The sequence below is a fragment of the Lepisma saccharinum genome, chromosome 27 (assembly GCF_977018435.1).
Source record: "Lepisma saccharinum chromosome 27, izLepSacc3.1, whole genome shotgun sequence".
In the NCBI taxonomy this organism is placed as follows: Eukaryota; Metazoa; Arthropoda; class Insecta; order Zygentoma; family Lepismatidae; genus Lepisma; species Lepisma saccharinum.
In genome coordinates, this window is record NC_139255.1 from 36,999,490 (window position 1) to 37,021,529 (window position 22,040).

General features: G+C 35.9%; 2 protein-coding genes across 6 annotated transcripts in view; one reads left to right on the forward strand and one right to left on the reverse strand.

The window, feature by feature from the left end:
* Positions 1 to 2,335: 2,335 nt before the first annotated feature.
* brn (beta-1,3-galactosyltransferase brn) overlaps positions 2,336 to 22,040 on the reverse strand; it is a 31,354-nt gene continuing 11,649 nt past the window's right edge. The window contains exons 1-2 of one of the 4 annotated variants that reach the window (XM_083113391.1): positions 10,022 to 10,117; positions 2,336 to 6,410 (exon numbers count right to left, since the gene is read on the reverse strand). In XM_083113391.1, coding sequence (XP_082969517.1) covers positions 5,130 to 6,404 — 1,275 coding nt within the window. In that variant the 5' untranslated portion in view covers positions 6,405 to 6,410; positions 10,022 to 10,117 and the 3' untranslated portion in view covers positions 2,336 to 5,129. The other 3 variants (XM_083113390.1, XM_083113389.1, XM_083113392.1) reach the window with 3 other exon arrangements.
* usp (retinoid X receptor ultraspiracle) overlaps positions 10,032 to 22,040 on the forward strand; it is a 146,133-nt gene continuing 134,124 nt past the window's right edge. The window contains exon 1 of one of the 2 annotated variants that reach the window (XM_083113385.1): positions 10,032 to 10,160. In XM_083113385.1, coding sequence (XP_082969511.1) covers positions 10,142 to 10,160 — 19 coding nt within the window. In that variant the 5' untranslated portion in view covers positions 10,032 to 10,141. The remainder of the gene's footprint in view (positions 10,161 to 22,040) is intronic. The other variant, XM_083113387.1, reaches the window with a different exon arrangement.

Here is a 22,040-nt window from a genome sequence, read left to right on the forward strand (position 1 = left end):
AGCAGCTTGGGAACCCACCGAGCTGTGATTTTGCAGAAGCCCAAGTGCTTTGTGATGATTGATTGGACACTTCCATAGCTCTCACCAAGTTCTGCCACAATTTGCTTCACAGTGACTCGGCAATCCTGTTCGACAAGCTCACGAACACGAGCCATGTTGTCATTCGTTACACTGGCGCGAGGACGACGGTGCACTTCATTTGCAACACGTTCATGGCCTTACTGGAATTCCTTACACCACACCTTCACTCTTGCCTACGAGAAGGTACCATTCCCAAACTGGGCCTGCAGTCTCCGGTAAATTTTAGCCGGTTTGACGTTTTCCTGGGGGAGGAACTTGATGATTATGCATTGCGCAACAGACACTGGCACACACTGCTCACTCATCGTGAGAGCTACTAAACGAAGCATGCAACACGCCCGCTGTTCTGGTTCCTGACTCACAACAGCCCCACCTACCGACTGCACATGCCCAATCACACCCTGCTACCCATTCCGATGCTTATCCAATCAAGGCTCGTTCATAGTTGATTCACCCTCGTATCCAGAGGTCCTATGAATTTTAAATATACCTGTTTATGCACATATAAATCAATGACAAAATTGTTACAAAAGCAACAAGCAATCCCAGGTTTTAAAAAAACACTTATGTAAATGAGCATCATAATTACTCATGGATATGGAACTTTTTCCTCTTATCTACAGAGTGTCCGAAAAGTCACGCAACCCGGTGTTTACGACCGTATAACGGAATAGCCAAACGGAATGAAAAGAAACGCTTTCTGCCAAGAGAATATCCTGTATATTGGGAAAATTTAGAGAGACAAACATATGTAAGAACATGCATGTTTTAATAACAACTAAGCAAAGTGTTGCCAAAGGCGGAAAAAAAATATTTGCAAATCGTGTGTATTGATGCACAGAACTCATTGAGGTAAATTATTACAACATCTCACAATCCCAACGAACAATTTGGATGGCCATCTAATGAATTTGACAGAAAAAGAACTTTGACGAAGTTTCAAAAACATTGCAGAAGGGAATAAATGGGCTGTTCCAAAAATCGATGTTTTCACAATATTATGCAGGACACTGGCAACACTGTTGGTGTTACGTGTCAGTAACAGATGTGTTTCACCTCAGGCTATCACACTAAGGCACTTTTAACGACAATGGAGAATGTTGGTTATTCTCGAACATATGCAATAAATTACGTACACCTTGCAACCCTGAAATGTGGGTACAGAAGAACGTGTATCAATTGTTATGTTTTCTGTGCCTTAGGTGGTTGCTGTTTGCCGCAAACGGCATTCCAGATTGTGTCTACTTATGCTGACGTCCTGTGTGTGTTTTTAAAATGTCATATTCTACACAGGAAAGAGTGTTTATTGTTGAAGAATATATCCGAACATCCTCATATTCTTGTGTAAGAGAAGCATTTAGGGATACCCACATTTCAGGGTTGCAAGGTGTATGTAATTTATTGCATATGTTCGAGAATAACCAACTTTATCCTTTGTCGTTAAAAGTGCCTTAGTGTGATAGCCTGAGGTGAAACACGTCTGTTAGTGACACGTAACACCAACAGTGTTGCCAGTGTCCCTCGTAATATTGTGAAAACATCGATTTTTGGAACAGCCCATTTATTCCCTTCTGCAATGTTTTTAAAACTTCGTCAAAGTTCTTTTTCTGTCAAATTCATTAGATGGCTATCCAAATTGTTCGTTGGTATTGTGAAATGTTGCAATAATTTACCTCAGTGAGTTCTGCGCATCAATATACACGATTTGCAAATATTTTTTTTCCGCCTTTGGCAACACTTTGCTTATTTGTTATTAAAACATGCATGTTCTTACATATGTTTGTCTCTCTAAATTTTCCCAATATACAGGGCATTCTCTTGGCAGAAAGCATTTCTTCTCATTCCGTTTCGCTATTCCGTTATACGGTCGTAAACACCAGGTTGCGTGACTTTTCGGACACTCTGTATATTGAAACTTGTAATAATTAGTTCACCCATGATTTTTTTTTTTTTTTTTTTTTAAATGTGGCAGGTCCATTCAAAGTTTTAAAACCAGTTAACACTGGACCCAAATATAGCAATACAGTTACTGACCACTCATTTTTCATTCCTTCAGTACATCTCTCAGATAATATGTTAACATGGTGCCATTTCTGAAAATGTTTTAATTGCAGGCAAAGTTATTTACATACCAACAGTAGATGGCATAGAATTAAAAAAAAAAAAAATTCTCTTGCATCATTATGTCTGCCTCAATATTTGTTAATCAGACATTTCACAGAAAGTCAGCAACACTTTATATACAGTAGTCCACTATATGCAACAGTGTCAAATTTGTGGGAGAGGTTTGAGTTACATTGAGTTAATTATGAAATGTTGTATAATCAAAAATTATTATTTGTGTCACTAGTTGATTCTTAATAATCTATATTCAAATTTTTCAAAATGCATTTTGAATGCATATTTCTGAAACATGGCTTAAAATGTAAGCTGTGTAAAATTGGAAAAGTCGAGTGATTTATGCAAGATTATAGAATGAACGTGACTACTATCCTTTGGGTGTTTGTCATTTTATGTTGCTCTTCTGCTCTTTAGGCAAATTGCAACACTGATGAAGGGGTGCACAGAAAGGAACAGGCATATGCATGCCAGGATTTGATCCTGGAATATTTGGTGTCTAGATCAAGAGTTGACCACTGAACAAACTTAATTACCAAGGTGGTCAAAGTATTTATTCTTGGAGGTTGATTTGATTCTTAACCTGGGTTTAGTCGTGCATGCTCTAGTCATGCCGTTAGGCATAATTCACCGAATTTTTTATTATTATTATTTTTTGTACTTCCAATGATCTGTTTGTTATATCCCTTTTTTTACATTTTTCTTTCAAAATGTTTATTTGGTTTCAAACAGCTTGATACATGGTCGAAGTAAACAACTCTTAGTGCTAACAAAAAGTGAATGTTCCTCAAAGCTGCCCTGAAGAACTCTGATATAATACAAAATCACTTATACACTTACAATGTTCATAACATGATAAAACATATACCATATTTACTCATGTATAATGCGCACTTTTTTACTAAATTTTTGCCCCCAATAAGTGTGGTGCGTATTGTGCAAGGAATAATTTGTAATGTTTATGAAACCCTATCATGTTATATATTGTTGTAAAGCTTGAATTCTGCAGTTTCTGAATATGGCAAGAGTATTCCATTCACTTGTTTGCAATGCAGTTGAAATAAGCTCATTACAAAATGAAGGAACGTTCTGATTTTTATGGTACTTTGTATGAAAAAAAAGATTAAAAAAAAGAAAATAATTAAAATGTATTACTGGCCAAATAATATGACATACATGGAGTGTGTAAATGCTTTGATGGGGGAATTCTTGTGCTGCTAGCTGCTAACTTGAGGGTCTTGAATGTGCCTCCTATAAATGTTTCGTTGGTCATAGAAAAAGTATATATTTTGAAGTTTTTCTAGAAAAAGTAAAGAGGAAATGAGCAAAACCACTTATAAAAGTTTAAAAGCCATGTGCCACAATTTTTCACTTTGTAATGTAATGTCCTTCTCTTGGTCCAGGCAGTGACAGCTTTACGACCTACAACTAAGAGAGCCATTTCTTGAACCTGAATTCTACTGTGCATTCTATACGAGATACAATTGTTTGTCACATTTCCCTATCAAAAACCAAGGGTGCATTATACATGCGTAAATACGGTAGGTATGAAAACTCACTAGAAACAGCATAGACTTAGTGACAATGCACAAATCTAAAAAAATAAAAAATGTAATGTCGCGAGTGAGCTCTGTTCTCAGTCTGACAACACTCCTTCCACAGAATGTGATCAGGTCACTCGTGACACACTAAAAGTCAGCTAGAGAGCACAACTGGACAATATTTTAAATACTGTTAAAATGGCACTTCATTAAAATTGGAAGTGAGCACCCATGACCAATTGTGGGTTAAAGAAGACAACTGCAGGTAAAGGCATCCTAATAAATCTAGAAATAAAAAAAAAGTATTCAGTGTTGTTCACAATTTCAAGTTAACCAATTGCAAGGATATGGAAAGAGGGGGGGCTAATTTGAGGAAATGTAACACCCTTCTGAAATGATATAAATGTGGCAGTGTTGCAAACAAACAAACAAACATTTACTAGAACAATTTCATAAGCTGCCTTGATGAACATCCACATTACAAAATGGAATGTGAAACATATTGAAGACTAGAAGTGAGATCTTTTTTTTATTAGCTTTAAGACTGCAATCTTTGCTTGGGGGAGCCAATCTTCAGTAAATTTCTCGTTTCGGACAAACGGCTTAAATTTGCTAGTTCATTAAATTTGAATATTCGTACTTACGTATTCTGCATTGAGAAACATTGCTGAAGATGGCATTTCGCTTATTTCATGGAAATAAGCTCTATTTGCAACATATCGAGTAACTTTTCTTCGTTTATTTTGCCTTCGGTAACACGCAAAATGGCGGTCACAGTTTCACTACTGTACTCGACATGCAGTGTTTCCACCCCACTGCACCCAAAAATACCTATGTAGCCCCACAAACCATTGATGCATAGCCCCACGAACCATTTCCAGTAAGGTTAGGTCACGTTTAGTTCTTCAGTTACAAAAACACGTGTTGGAAACACTGACCAGGATTATGTCATCACACACAGGCTACATCCACCTGGAAGTACATGGATGCAAGAGCTTTTGTGCATTGGTCATACATTTATACCGAAAAATAGATGATTTACTGGCAAAATTCAATGAACGATGAGAGAAAACACTTCCCCAAACTTCCACAAGTATAAAGAAACTGCATTCGGTAAGTAATTTCTCCTGTAAATTTGAAGAAATCCGTTTGTCCGATACGAGAAATTTACCCAATCTTCTTCCTACAGTGTTCACATTGAAACTGCTCTGAATCTGATCACCCACCAGATCTGGCTTTTAGTGTAATAGTGTAGCAGATCTTTCCACCGGTTTGGAGTTCACTTCTTAGTATAAGCTCTATATTGAGTAACACTTTAAAATTAAATTTTGCCCAAGTGGAAGTAATCTACTCAACAGACAAATTATACCACCACACACTGCCTATACATTAAGCATTTCCTGCACTTTTTTGTTCATTCCACACCTCAGTTAATTCTTTTGGATTACCATAGCCATGTGATGCAATTACATAATGATATCCTAGCACATCATATTCTTTTTTGTAAAAATAAAACTCATCACAATGAAATGGTTCAATGTCAATTTTTTTTGCAAGAAGTCCAAGATATATATCATCAAATCTAAAATGTTTTGTGTAGAAACTTGCATAGTGCATATCAACTAATGCATCTTTGGAAAGAATGTAAGCGCCTGCGGTAACATATGGGGGCCACATATGAAAAGGGTATTCTGCTAGAGGCGTGTACCATTTGCTAGTCTTGTGCCTATGGGGAGATGAAACAAACACATATCCAGCAAATAGCTTCACATCATCAGGCAGTTCGAAGTCTAAAACCTGGTTCAACTTTCTTCCAGTATGGTTCAATGTTTTGACATAACTTTGATATGGTATACGATCAGTGACTAGAAACTGGGAATTATTATGTCGATCAGAAGTCAGCGAGTTGTGTTGGGAGTCAACCTTAAGTGATCTTCTGTTCTTTAAACTTGTTTTGCCCTTCAAACTAAACACAGGATCTTCTAAATAGCCTGGATAATGAGTAGGATTTCTCAAAAAATAAAGTACATTTTTTGTTGAAACGTACATGTCATCATCAGAAAACATGTAAAACTTGGCATCCGGACAAAACTCCATGACCCATCTAAATCCCATCATTGTCTTAATTGTGTTGTTGAAATAACTATCAATAAAATCGGCCTGTACAATATCACCATATTTCTTCTGTTCTTCAGCAATTCTTCCTTCAAGTTCGGGATCTTCGTGCACACTAACCCCAAGAACAAACACCCTCCTAATAGGAACATCAGAAAATCTCTTCTCAAATCCCCAAGAATACCTAATTGCATGCCGACGTTCAAAATGATGCATTGCAGATTTTATTACATACACAAGTCTAAGTTTAGAAAAGCTGCCATCTTCAACACACTTTTCCTTGCAATTGCTCACGAATGTATAGTTATAATAATTAATTGGAGGAACATCAGGCTTTTCCTTGTTTTTAAGCTGCTCTACATACTGTCTTATGTCACCCTCCAGTGGGTAGTTAAAACTGGATTCATAATCAGCTTCAAATATATGTGTGAATGCTCCAAAAAAGTCTAGTATCAAAACAACAATTATTCCTCCTATCAAATATTTTATCTTCACTTTTGATCCTATTGAGCAAACCATCCTGGTCATTTTCAGGATGGGGCTTAACATGGTTACCTATAAAGAAAGAGAAAAACACTTATTACAAATCACACAAAAAATATTACAAATATACGAGGGTTATTTTTTAAGTAAGGTCAGTTTTGCAATAAAAACGAAGCTCACAGAAGCCGAGTTAATTGATGTTCCTTGCTGCAAAAAGTCCACTAACAAAACACCCTGCCTGTCCCAAAACACAGTTGCCATGATGATGCTCAAAGAATGCCGGGAGCCTGCGTGCGCACGTGCAATTTCAAACTGTATTCACAAACAGACCTTGCGCCTAGCGACTACCACCTCTTCTGCCATCTGAAGACCTTCCTGGGCAGCAAGCGTTTAGATACTGATGAAGAAGTGAAAACGACTGTGAGTAACTGGCTATCATCACAGGTGGCACAGTTCTATGAGGAGGGAATCCAAAAACTCGTAGCTTGTTACGATAAATGATTAAACTGGCAAGGAAATTATGTAGAAATATAGAGAAGTGTATGTAAATTCAGAAAATAAATTTTCGTTTTTAATGCAAAACGAACCTTACTTAAAAATAACCCTTGTAATTAAAATTATGTTTGGCTCTTTTTATGATAACAAAATTTACTCTTGCTTGATAAACAAATTTGACCAGATGTTGGAACTCCCAACCAGGGCCAGATTAAGACGAAATTGGGCCTAATGCTTGAAATCTTCGGTGAGCAATACAACAATGTTATAGTTACGTCACAGCGCAAAGAATAATAGTAACTGTATAATAAGTAACGCTGTGTCTAGGCATCCAAAATTGGGGCTCCAAATTTCATTCTAAAATTTATTTTCAGGTTAATATAGCAAAAGAAAACTCTTCAGCTTCGGAAAATTCTCATCTGTTTTCATCTGGGCCTATTTCAGGAACAGGCCTAATGCTGCAGCATCAATAGCACCCACCTTCATCCGGCCCCGCCCCCAATGATCCAATGCGGTCACCTTGCAATAAAAGGGGTCCCAGCCTTGATCCCCAGTGGAAGCACATTCCACAGAGGTGTGGATCCCATTTAACTGTAGGTCCAGTCACTGGTATATGCAGGAGGAGCTGATGGGGTTACAGCCACTCCCAAACTTTTGAGAAACTTTTAAAACAAAGGTTAATTACAAAACATTTCTTTGTGTATTCCACCCCCACCTCCTAGAATGCAGCTAAGTAATACCCACCTTTAGAATTACAGCTCCCTTCCCCCTGAAAAGAAATTCTATATATAGCTACACCAGTGGGTACAGTCCTGATTATCTGAGCATAAAATTGACTACACAAATTAACTTGTTATTTTAAACTTCTTTTCATAGTAATGGTGCAAAGTTACATGCTCATTAAAAAAAATAATAACTTAAGATCACATCCTCCAGTTTTGAAACTTCTGGGCACCACTGCAGCTTTTCAACTTTTCATGCTTACTGTAGTCCTGTATATGCTGAGAGGGATGCAGAGAGGAAAGGTCAGGTTATGGGACATCATGACGAGCACTTGCAGTTATATGCAATCACCTGTGATGGGGAGACTACTACTACATTATGCATGTTTTCAATGGGAAATTCGGACTCAAAAATTTCGGAGCGATTTTACAATACCGGGAATTTCTCCATTTTGTTTGAAATTCGGCATACTTACTAAATTAGGGCTCCTAATCACGAATCTGAAGTTAAAATTTGGCGTTCACGTGTCAAACTTGCAAAATAAGAGGGTCAGTCATCGCAACCGACAATGCACAATTGCTCATTATTTATCGCAAGATTTTCAGTTTCGAATACTTAAAGAACGAAATATATATATATTCCTGATATTACTACGACCCTAAAATTTAACTATGTTTCCTAACCTAACCACGTGCCAATGGTTCGTGGGGCTAGCGCCATGGACCATTGGCGCTAGCCATAATTCAGGAATTTCTATACGTGAGCACCAGATTTTAAGTGCAGATTCGTGATTAGGAGACCCAAATTAGTAAGTATCCGAAATTTCAAACAAATTGGAGAAATTCCCTGTATTGTTAAATTATACCTCGCAATAAAACAAAAGGAACTTGGGCTGTAGTTTCTTGTGTAAAAATGAAGAAATGTGTCTCCGATATACCAAACTTTTACCCAAAACTTGTGTTTCAAGTGCTACATCTTTGTCAAGAGTTGACAACTTTTTTGCAATCTAAAAATGTCCTCTTTTTTTAAAGTTTGTCGTCTGGTAACCCTAACTCTATTCCAAAATACATTTCTCGGTATTACTTTACTATACCGGAGACACCTATCAATGATTTATTTCGCAATTTTTTACATTGCTAACGTACTATTCTGCATTGCGGAACATTTCTTTAGGTGAAATAATGAATTTCTAACGAAAATAATGTCTTATTTCTTACATTAACGAGTACTGTTGTTCCTTATTTCCCACAAACCATCCACGGGTAGCCCTAAAAACCATTGACGATAGCCCCACGAACCATCACAGGGACGAGGTATGCCTACTAGGTTAGGTTAGGTTCCATTAGCACTCCTTTCCTTCAATTTAGCATATACGGACAATACGAGAGCGTATTGTGCTATCGTGCAGAAAGCAAATGGCGGCAGCAGCAATAGCGCGTCGGAAATAGATTTTCGTAGAAAACCACATGCATTCCCATTAAAATGAATCAAAACTACATTTCCGAACATCAACAACGCTACAGAAAATGATTTGCGTAAGTACTTTCTCTTGTAAATTTGAAGAAATCCGTCTCCGGTAAAGTGTTACCCATTTCTCTCCACCCAAACAACGCATACAAATAAACAGCTTTAATAATAATCACTATTTCATGAACAAAATTGAAAATAGCATAGTGACAAACCAGTGCCAGTGCACAAGGAAGCATTTTTGTATTAGCATGCAATTGCAACTATTCCCTTCAAATTTAAACAAAATTCCGAGTATGTGTTTTTAGCATTACACACGTCACAAATAAATGTCATCGAGAAGGCACTTGCACACTAACATATAGCGCACTACTTTTGCTGCGAATTTTATCTACTGAACGAATAAATATATTTCATACAACACAAAATTCAATGTGTTGATTACTACCATGCTTTCTGAACGAAGTAACTTTTAAGTACAAGGGTATATCTTTGGCCTCTTCATTAGCTTTTGCTCATCACAAATATGCTTTCTTGGGAAAATAACAATTGCTAATTTTTGTTTTGCAGCTTACGATAAGCATAAACAACATCATGTATTTATTATTAAAACTACTTACCTGATAATGTTTTAGTAATTCTTCATTTAGTGCGATAACAAAAATGACGTTGAAATTTACAAATCATCTTTATTATGTACAAATGAATTTTCAGCAGTTACATTCGTTTATCAGAGTAAATACAGTATTTGCAGTAGTACATTCACGTATGATTTTGAAGGGAAAAAATATACGGTAATAAATAATCTTTAGGATCATTGCTCTCTACTGATGGACTCCATTACTAGTCACCTGAAAGCCCAACAACATAAAACAACGGATGTGCATAAAAATTAAGATATCTAAGGTGATTTGAAATTGTTATTATATAAAACATCAGTAATACAAAATATGGACCGATTCGAGAGACGCAGAACAGCGTTAAAGAAATAACCTTACAGTTCAACGACCTTGAAGTTGTGTGCTAGATCCGGCCATGTTTGGTGAAATTGAGGTGGGTTCCGTAAAGCAAGAAGTTTAAGACTAAGTAAAAAGTTTCTGGTAAAATTTGGTACTGCTATGGAAGGAAGAGAAAGAGGTAAGTTAATAGACAGAACTTAATTGAAGAACTTTAGTTTCATAAATGATTTGTTAGATATAAGCTGATTTTGTGACAGAATTGGCCAGTTCAGTGACCGCTCTGAAGCCTGTAAATGCACGCTACAGGTTGCAATTCAATAATTAGTAATTTTTCTGAAATAGAATAAATTTTTAGGTTTCGCAACTAATTTGTAACATTATGTTATATTTCGTTTATAGAACTAAAGTACTTTTATTTTGAAGCAGTCAAGCTATTAAGCAAACATGAAATGTAGGTTAACGCAAGTGAGGCTTTTATGTGTGTTTGAAGTGATGCAACTACTAAATTGTTATTTCAGATATTTTTTAAATGCGGACGACATACCTGAAAACTGAATTATGCGGAAAAATTTAGGTCAACCTAAATTTTGAATATGATCATTTTAGTTTTAAACTAAGTGAGAAAATACGAACAATCATCTACTCAACTTTCTTTAGAAAGGAGTATGTTTTTCTCCACTACTCATCTTCTCAAAGTCCCCAATGTTTTCATTCATCAGTGCCCTTACCTTTAAGTTATTCGAGGTACATGCCGTATAATCATACATTAACATTATGCATGTACGTAATACCCCAATAACGACGCTCGTGTTTTCAATCCGATATCGATGCACAAAATATTTGTTTTAAAAATAATTCCGCTTCCAAAGCATTTTATTCTTGTTTCAAGATTCGCTCATAAATAGAGACCGGATGTTTAGGCACTAAAACATCTAAAATAGGCAGGCAAATAAGCACTTATAATTTTCAAAATAGGCATTAAAATACAAATAGGCAATAAAAGGCATTTAAATTTAACTCAAAATTATGAAGTTAGACATACAAAAATAAATAGGTGTTTAAAAAATATAGAAACATACCTGTACATTCTATATAGTTGCTTAAAATAAACCAGGAGCTCATCATTAGAGACAGCAGTCCAATATTGTACTAAATAAATCACTGCAAACAGGAGTCACGTCAGGCAAAAAATTTCCATTGTATGTAATGGCTACACACAATAGTCTGACAAAAGAAATTGGTGGCTACTTCCAACCAGTACACAAATTATTTAAATATACACTTTATCACTGCACACAGGGTTATTTCAGTTTAAAAATTTACACTATATATTCCACACAGCAGTTCGAACTAAGAAACTGTTTAAATGCATTTCAAGTTTGTACTGTACGGTTCGGCAGTCTCTGAATAAGAAGCACTAATTGTGGTTGCACATCACAGCAAGGTATTTCTTCAGGTGATCAACCGACAAGTTATGTCTGCGATCGGACAACACATTTTTTAGAATTGAAAAAGATCTTTCAACCTTCACAGATGTTACCGGAGCATACTTAAAGCACGCGAGAACATGTGGATCTAACTCAGTTTTATATTTTCACCTTTCACAAATTTTTGAATTTGTTAATTTGTCCAAGTCCTTATTAGCTGCAATAACTCGCTAACTGTTAATTTTAAACTTCTTGGAAAGATCGGAAACTAATGCTGGGAACAGGAAATTGTATGCACCGAGTTCAGTCATGTCCCAATTTTAAAGAAAATGCCTAAAATAGGCAATATCTGGCATTTATGAAATAATATAGGCAATATCGTATGAAATAGGCAAAATTAAATTGCCTTTAAATGAAGCTAATCCTTCCCCTCTGGCCTTCGGAACATTCGTTTTCATCATATCTCTAACAGGAAAGAATAGGCATTTTGCCTAACATCCGGTCTCTACTCATAAATAATAAATAATTTAGGGGCAACATTTCGATCTCCGCAAAATGGATTTCTTCATTTTTACAGAAGAAACTACTTACGAAAATGAGTATCTGAATTTTGTTGAAGGTCGTGCAGGTGTTTTCTTTCATCGTGGAATGTATTTTTCAAGATAAATATCTCTCCGACGCACCATTGCTGTTGCTTTCATTTCATTCCTGTACGTGAACCTGATGTTGCGTACGTTTGATGACGTAACCCCTTGGCAGTGTTTCCAACTGCGCCGTTGTTTTGCAAGTAGATGACAATTTTAACTGTTTGCCAAACCTAATGTAACCTAACCTAACCTTCTTGTGCATAGTTCATGGGCCTATTTATGAATGGTTTGTGGGGCTACGCGTGCATGGTTCGTAGGGCTATTCATGAATTGTTTGTCTGGCTACGTGTGCATGGTTCGTGGTGCTATTCATCCTAACCTAAGCGTAACCTAAGTATGTTAACGTAAAGGGTAAGAATCTGATATTCCCCGGACACCTATAATTTCTTCGTTTTTGTCAATTTTTGACATTTGTACTTACCTATCTGGGTAAGAGTCTAGTTTACGTCCTTTTCCTAAGGAATACGTGTAATATATCGTTGGAAAGGTTATTTTATAAGGAATTCAACAAAGTAAATCCCAAGGCGAGGAAAAATTTCTTGGAGGAGAAAATCGAGAAAAACCGATGTTGTCCGGATATGCGTGATTGAACGTACTGAGGACATTTTTCGATGATGAAGCACATATTTAGGGGTGAAATGAGTGCTAATGGAACCTAACCTAACCTCGTTCCCGTGAATGGTTAGTGACAGAAAGTGTAAAAAGAAAAACTTACTAACCCTAGCACGGGTTAGCATGGTTTTGTAAACGGGCAAGAAGGAGTGCGCAAGAAAGACATAAACGGGTAAGAAGAAGTGGGTAAGAAGGACGTAAACTAGACTCTAGCCCCTATCTGCTTCGCAGAACATTGTTTAAGGTGTATTCACGTTTTTCGTCCCGGAATCGTTGGGAAATTTAAACTAAAAAAATATTTTTGTTTGAAATTTTTGAGTCCAAATTTCCCACTGATTCCGGACTCCGCCCCTGGGGTAATTGCCCTACCGCCCTCAACCGCTAACTCGGCCCTGCCTCTGCTTCGGCTCCCCGGCTTTATCTATAGAGTCCCTGTTAAAGGCATGTTAGAAATTGGCCGGAGACACCTGCCCCCAAATGGCCCCAAACTTTTAAATTTGAAGAAATCCGTTACATCACACAAAACACCTTCCAGCCAGATGTTCGACAATGCTACAGGAACTTATTACCGTAAGTAGTTTCATCTGTAAAAATGAAGAAATCTGTCCGGGGAATATCAGATTAGTACCACGTAAAGAACACAATCAGTAACACGGATGTAGGTTTTTTTGGTTAAGAAGGTTGGAATCACTGCATACCCACTGATGATCCACAACGCTAGTCAAGCTGTCCCTGCCATATTGTGTGTTACGGAAGCGAAAAAAGGAAAAAACATTAATTACTGTAAATTTGAAACATTGAAATTATTTTCATGGGAAAAACAAAATGCCACCTTAAACAATGTTTCGCAATGCAGAATAGGTAAGTAGGAATGTTAAAAATGACTAAATAAAAGAATCAGAGGTGTTTTGCGGAGATCGAACTGGTAATTCATAGTATACAGTTATAGAGGGTCAAAATATTCAGGAATTGCTTCATGTCGCTCCTGACACTTTGTTACAGGGATGTATTAGATAATAAAAATATTATATTTCAGCATACAACCTTCATAGCTCCATGATATTTTTTCGGTTCCACCTGGAAAACTAAAAACATTGGTTGTTCTGTACCTCTGAGATACTAGTACGGGGTCATTCCATGCCAAACCATCCAATGGTGGTTGATTTAGAAAAAAATCATTTTTAGTACATAGGTTTGTACATGTGTCTAGATATCAAAACCAATGTTCAAAGAAAAATATTGTCTTTATTTCTGGGGCAGCCATTTTTCCAACATGGCGCATGGCTTTTTTTGCTTAATATCAAAAACCATTAAAGCTAGAGACCTGAAACAAAATTCATTTTGTAGCTAATGAAGTATACTTCCTATGATATTCAGGTATGTTTTGCTTGAAATTGCATCGTAAGTACAAAAATTATGGTGGAAAATGGGATAACAATAGTTAAAAAATTGCATTTTTAAGCCCGATTTTTTTAATGAAGGGGTTTAGTCTAAGGCTTGATTTTTTTTTCATGTGTAGACCTACCTGCAGGGTGTCTGTAAATAAAATATCAGTGCTTAGAAATGCACCCTGTTTTTACAGCATGGGCTCAAACATGGCCGTTCATTGAATTTTGACAGTTTTCGGGGTTAAATGTCTCAGATGGGTCCCCTTTAAAAAGTCTGAAATTTGGCACACAGGAAGCCCTTCATGAACCTAACTCACAGTAAAAATCTCAACTTTTAGATTCAACTCGTTTTACTTAGAATAATGAAGTCTTTTCTTTTTCTTTTTTAAATGTGGGTTAAATAAAGGCTCAGAAAATATAGTAACATAAGGTTTTAATACTTGACTTACCAGAAATTGAAATTACAAGGTATGACAATTGAAAATCTGCGAAATTTCATTGCAAAATGTTTGATTTATTAGGTACCCACGACCAGTTGGTATTGTCAGCTCCAGTTTCCTATTCATTCTCTTTGTTAAATCAGGCAGGATTCTTTGTTCTTTCACTAAGTTCCTAAGTAAATTATCAGAAACCTTCAGTTCATCACATATTTTTTTCTTGACCAATTGGTAGCAATCAAACTGATGATTCTTATCTTTTCAACATTAGTTTTTTGCTCATTTACATTTTTCTTCTTATAATTTCAATTATATGATTGTACTGGCCACGCAAAGGATTGTCACACTTGCTTTTCTTTTCTTCAGTTTTAATACTTAGTGAAAAGCAACTTTCCAGTTTCCTTTGCACTCCTTGTAGGATGTGAATAGTTTTTCGAACAAGATCACTGTACTGTTTTTCTGCAATCAGCCTCCTCAGTTTTGAAACAGGAGATGCATAAAAAACAGAACAGACTTCATGCATTTCCTTTAGTTTACCTTGGCTTGGCACAAAGACATGATTTCAATTCTGGCATTTAAGTGAGTCACTTTCTCCACATATGAAACTTTTACTCCAACATATCAGGCATATTGATTTAACTGGTATAATGCTTTCTTGATGCTTTTTTTACCTTACCTTGCTTAACCTTTTCTTTAAGGTACTTCTGAAGCTCACAACATACTTTACCATATAAAAAGCTATATTTAATGGTATTTGCATATTGTCTCTAAACCATACACCTGTAGTCTTGACCTAAGAAGTGTTATTATTTTCACTGACTTTGTTAAGATTAGTTAGGTCTTTTGGAACCTTACCAAAGGGGTATTTATGACAGTCCTCTCCAGTTAAAAATATTACAGAACACTCGCCCTTTCCTGTCACAGATAATGGACATTCACAAGTCACTACTCTCGGCACATTAGGCAAAGGAAGAATGACAGCAGAGATTGTACATGCACAGATCAATTCGAGGCTTGCCTCACATCCTATCAAAACATGTCTCCGAATTTTCTGCTGTGCATGACTTACATCTATTTCAATGAATGTCTTTTCTTGGAAGAAGAAAAAAAGTGGAAAATAAAGGAAACAAAAGATAATATATTCTACCAGTTTTGACACTCCAAAATAAATAGCCTACTTTCAGTGGAGTGCCCAAGGAGGGGTTTGTGGGGGTCATAACCCAATACCTTTGGCCTAGTATTCCATAATCAATTACGTCAAAGGCAGGATAATGTGGCAAAAACAGAGCTGTATACTAAAAAAGTATATGTAACCCCATTTCCCTCCCTTTCGAAATTCCTGGGCATGCCACTGCCTATCTTAAGCTGCATGTACTGCTACATTGATAAAAATATGGTTGAAGCTCAATTTCGGAGCTGACAATATCAACTGGTCATGAGTACCTCATAAATCAAACCTTTTGCAATGAAATTTCGCAGATTTTCAATTGTCATACCTTGTAATTTCAATTTCTGGTAAGTCAAGTATTAAAATCTTATGTTACTATTTTTTCTGAGCCTTTATTTAACCCAAATTTAAAAAAGAAAAAGAAAAGACTTCATTATTCTAAGTATGGAATGTAGTTTAACCTTACTTTGCAACGTCAGAAATTAGGTGACATACGTTACCTCATATTGACCAAAACGAGTTGAATCTAAAAGTTGAAATTTTTACTGTGAGTTAGGTTCATGAAGGGCTTCCTATGTGCCAAATTTCAGACTTTTTAAAGGGGACCCATCTGAGATATTTAGAGCCATGCACGATGTTGGAAAAATGGCTACCCCAGGAGAACTAAAGACAATTTTTTTTTTTGAACATTGGTTTTGATATCTAGACACATGTACAAACCTATGTACTAAAAATGATTTTTTTTTTTTTAATTGTCATGCAACCACTTTTTAAAAAATTGGTTGATTTGGCATGGAATGACCCTACGATTTTGTAATACACTCATCATTACTTCTTAATTACCACCTTTTTTTAGTGTAGTACTACATAGTATAATGATTCTTAGGCACCTTAAAATCATTTTCACCAGACGACAAATTTATGTGTACACTCTGATCTTCATCGCAATCGTCTTCACTAGAGACCGGATTTTAAAGGAAAAATTTTACTCTAAATAGGACAAAAGTAGGGGGAAAAAAGGAAATTAAAAAGGGCTATAGTTTATTTGTGCACTCCACTAAATGTGATTTTAAATGAAAGCGTAATAGATAGGCTTCCCATATGTCCGGGATTAGCCCAGACAGTCCTGTTTTATTTAGTGCTGTCTGGGGTTTTGAGAATCTGAACATGAAAATAGCTACCGGTATTGAATATTCACGACCAGAATTTATGACCGGCAAGGATCGATTGATTATACCTTTTCTCTCTCTTCGAGATATCGACTCCTGAGCAGTTCAGTTTCCATACTTCGATGAGCGTCTTGGTGGTCTTGCAAGTGTGTGAAGTAACTCATCAACTGGCTATTATAACTATTTACAAGGGCTTTGCATTTGGCAATGGACAAAAGAAAGTGTGTATTTAACGTTAACAAAAAAGTATTATCCCAAAGCAGCACAAGGTTCCTTAGTTTGTCATCTGCAATACAAAGAATTCTTGCCATTTTTGATGGGCTAAGCTCATAGTTCCTGTCTTTGTGACAAATGCCAAAAATTATTATTTGATTTTTTTGAAAATCCAGAAAGTGAATTGTATTTGAAATTTTTGTATGATTCTCTACAGTTATTTAATAATGTATTTTTGAAATTGGAAGCTAATTCTATCACAGCAACGGAAGCATAACAGACATATTCTCAAGTAATTTGTCAACTTCAGGAAAGAAAAACTCATAAATTTATACCATCTTCTGCCAAAGAATTGCTTTGCACTCTAAAAGAAAATAATGCTGTTCAGGAACAAAAATCCTTCTCAAGCGTAGACAATTTTCATAATTCTAGTATCCAATACTTAGGAGTAATGGAGAAACAATATTAATAACATTAATAATGTTCCAATAAAATGTTAAGGCTTTTAAGTCATTTCAATTTATTTTCGTACAAGAAACTGGAATTCAGCAATAATGAGTTGATTGCGAATATGTCCTGGGTTGGACACACAAAAAATATGGTAAGCCTACTAATAGATACCAAAAAGGGATACATTAAATTTTGGGTACTACTTAACTATACCGGCGACACCTATCAATGATTTATTTCGCAATTTTTTTACATTGCTAACGTACTATTCTGCATTGCGGAACAAGGTATGCCTACTAGGTTAGGTTCCATTAGCACTCCTTTCGTTCAAGTTAGCATGTACGGACTACATCAGTTTTTCTCCATGACGTGCAGAAAGCTAATGGCGGCAGCAGCAATAGCACGTCGGAAATAGATTTTCGTAGAAAACCACATGCATTCGCATTAAAAATGGATCAAAACTACATTCCCAAACATCAACAACGCTACAGAAAATGATTTACGTAAGTACTTTCTCCTGTAAATTTGAAGAAATCCGTCTCCGGTATAGTAAAGTGTTACCAAATTTTGTATGAAGTAAAGTAAAAATTGCAAGACATTTTATGTATCCCTTTTATATGCAAATGGCATATAGTGTGCTTTCATTTTAAATAATGTTTTTAGTGGAGTGCGAAGATAAACTGTAGGTAGTCCTTTTTCATTTCCTTTTTTTGAAGGTAAAGTACAGCAATTAATCTTACCACCTGTTTTGGTGAAATCTTTCTTGAAACAGCTTACCACATTCCATAGCTTTCTGCCACTTGTACCTGTCTTCGCCATTTGACTGATGCTCAATACCGTCGTCACTGTCACACAGTAAATAATAATAATAGGATTTTATTGTCATTAAGCTTGTACAGCAATAGACAACGTCAAAAAATTTGTGAATTCAGTAAAATGATGTGGCAACTAACAGTCATATAGTTTATGTTTAAATATATTCACAGGCAGATGTGTCACATGAAGAGGTAGATTATTAAATAGTCTTAATCCTAGAGCTTCAAAACTGTTCATGGATTTTGAGAACGTTTAATATGCCTGCTGTTCCTAGTAGTGTACGAATGTATATCTTGTCTACTTTGTAGTTGTGGCAATTTTTTTTTTATATTAATACAACAGAACAGTACAAAAGGGTGAAGGGCGAAGTTCCTTTTGTTTTATTGCAATTTCATCATGCTACGAATACAATTTTTACATGGTTCGATTTCGATGTACGTCTGTTAACACATACTGTTTTAGCGATTACTTAAGGTTTTGTGCAATATATGCTGTCGTGGTTAGGTTTGGTTCCCTTAGCATTAAAATAAAGTCCCTAAATGCATTCTACTAAGGTTCCGATTTACTTCTACATTCATTCCCACACTTCTACGATAGTTACTGTCTACTGAGAATATCTTGTCCATGAGAAGTGCGTAAGGTAATTTTCAAGTTGTTTTTTTCAACATAAATAACTTTTTTTTTTCGAGTCCAAACGGTGCTCATTACCTTAAGGAAGGTTCAAATTTCGTGTGACAATGATTTCCAAAATTCTACGATAGTTAGTCTTTGTGCTAGGAGAAATCATAAAACAATCTGAACCGTTACCGTATGAATATATAGATTTATCACAGTCATAAATTATAACTTAATGAACAGTGTTGTACAATGAACTAATTTGTGTGAGTTGGTAATTATTCTAACTGTTTTTTTCTGCAGTATTAAAATTTTCTATACATAACTGCAGTTTCCCCAAAGTAAAATTCCATACAAAATAATGCTAGGAACGAAAGCAAAGTAAGCTGATCTTACATAATTTTCAGGTACATGACTTTTTAAGTTCCTTAACAAATATATAACCCTGGAGAGCTTAGCAGTTATGTATTTAATATGTGGCTCCCATGTTAGTTTATTATCAATGACAATACCTAGAAATTGCACATTGGTTGAGCTATTATCCATTGGTGTGTCTCCAAGACTGAAAAAAGACATGTGTTGGGTTTTACTTTCATTCAGCAAAATTACATTAGCTCTGAACCACAATGAAGAATGATACAGGGTATTTTCAGTTGTGGGTTTAAGAGTGTTAAAGTCAGAGCTGACATTATAGAAAGTGGTATCATCTGAATACAGTATTGTGTGAGCAGTGATGCAAAATGGTAAACCATTCATCATGGTAGCAGACAATCAAGGTCCAAGGACCGAACCTTGAGGTACACCGCATTTGACCTTGGCTACATTTGACCTCTCCATTCCTATACAGACAATGTGACTATGGTTCTGAAGGTATGAATGAAACAGTTTAAGATCTGTACCACCAATGCCATAGTACATCATATTTTTCAAAAGTAAAGTGTGTTCTACATAATCAAAAGCCCTGCTCAGGTCACAGAAAGTGGCGCGAGCAAAGTCCTTAGTTTCGAAAGCCATAAGTACATTTTTGACTAAAGAGTCTTATGGCATCAACAATTGACTTACCATTCCTAAAACCAAACTGTGATTCACAAATTAAATTATTATGGTCCAAGTAATTGCATAATTGAGAATACATATTTGATTCTAAAACTTTGGAGATGGGAAGTTAAAACTATTCTAAAAATCTTCAAAAATCCAGCAGATAAGTACACCTTAAACTCAACAGGCATGCCACTTACAATGCATTAGTAGGGACATTGAATTTTCGTGATGCGCGAAATCGCGATGAAAAAAGATGCAACTTTGAACATTCTGCACGTAACTACACCCCCAATGGTGAAATATGCATGAGTTTTATTCGTGAAGTAATCTGAAATGTGTGCTTTTGCACAAAATGAATGCTTTTTTGCGAAATAACCATGAAATATCATCAAATTAAGTAGAAAACATGCAAAAACCGGCAATCGAGGTTTTACGCACAAACTGTCGATTTGTAATGAAATGTTTGCCTAAGATTCCTACCACTTGCAGCTGAAGAACATTTTATCTTCAATCACATCAGGAAGACTCTTTCTTCCACTCACAGGTGAATGTGAATGTGAAAGAGTGAGTAAAAATATATACGTGTATATGCACAGCGAGACTAAGAACTGTGGTTAAGTGAAATTCTTCTCTTTTTTTTCAGTGCAATTATCAGTGGTGGCGATTCGGGGGGGGGGGGGGGGGGCACTGCTCTATGGCCTCTAAATACTAAGCCTTGTCTAGCAAGAAAAGTAAACTATCCTTGTCCCACCCAATCGCCGCTACTGGCAATTACAGTTGAAATCTAAGTACTTGTGTATGTGTACATTATATAAAAATGAAGTAGTTTATCAATTTATAGCTCTTTTGTATGTTGTTTCCTCTCATGATGAAAAAGTGAGTGCCATTTTTTTTCCCCCCCTGGTGTATACCGCTGATCTAACATTTTATTTACCGCTCTCCTCAGTTTTTATTTACCATAAATTTGTCTTCCTATGCATTAGTAACACTGTTACTAAGAGAAGGTAATTGTTACTAAAACATTTAAATGCAGACCAAGGCAAAATATATAGTATAAAAATATACACTAAAAACTTATTCTTCTGAAGAAGACCCTGTTAGAGGGTGGAAACGTTACGTTTTTAGTGTATATTTTTATAGTATAAATTTTGTCTTGGTCAGCATTTTAATGTTTTATTACAATGCATTAGGTACTGCTTAAGCTCACAATCGCTGCAACATACTCCCAACACTCATGGAGGGAAGGTAAGGTAGAAAGTGCTTGTTCTTTCTTTCCTCTAAGCTGCACCAAATAGACAATTGTTGAATGTTTTCTTTATGGAAAATACAGTTGTACAAAATATTTGATATCTTATCAATAAAGAGACCAAGGAAGATGTTTTTATAAAGGAGAAAAAGGAAATGTAGGCTGAGAACTAGTCAATGACGGGACTAGAAAGGGAAATGTTTTAAAAAGGGATTGTGGGCTTAAAAAGGAAGTCCAAACCATTTAATCTTGTTGCTGGAAGATAGATTATCAACACTGTTGTTATTTATTCCATGATCCATGTTGAAAAATAAATTCCCTTTATAATCCCAGTTCAGTCTCCAAATTACCTTCTCTTATCTCTGCATTATCACAATTTGTGACAGACCCTTATCACTGATTGTATCGTATTTGTTGCATTCAACATCAGTGTTGCAGAGCATAGAACTATTCCAAATTCTAATGGTAAATGCTACAAGTTACCATTACCCCAAACAAGATTCGTCTCTCTGTATCTCACAGATACAAACAGCCTACTAAACCCAGACACGAAGGGGTACCAGGAGGAGACTGTGATCATCTGTATTCAGACAAGGAGGGAAGAAGCTTAGAACAGCATGCCTAATCCTTTCCGAGAAAATTAACAATTTTAGTTGTACGTATCTCACAGATCCAGTCCGACCAATGGAAGGTTAACTTGTGTTCTAACATTTGTGGGTTTTCAATGGTTAATGTATAAAATTTACTGTACAAAATGAAATCAACTGTGTACAATTTTAGCTTCCGTCCAACACCAAGTGGCATAGATCTTCCTCTCATGTGGTTCTTT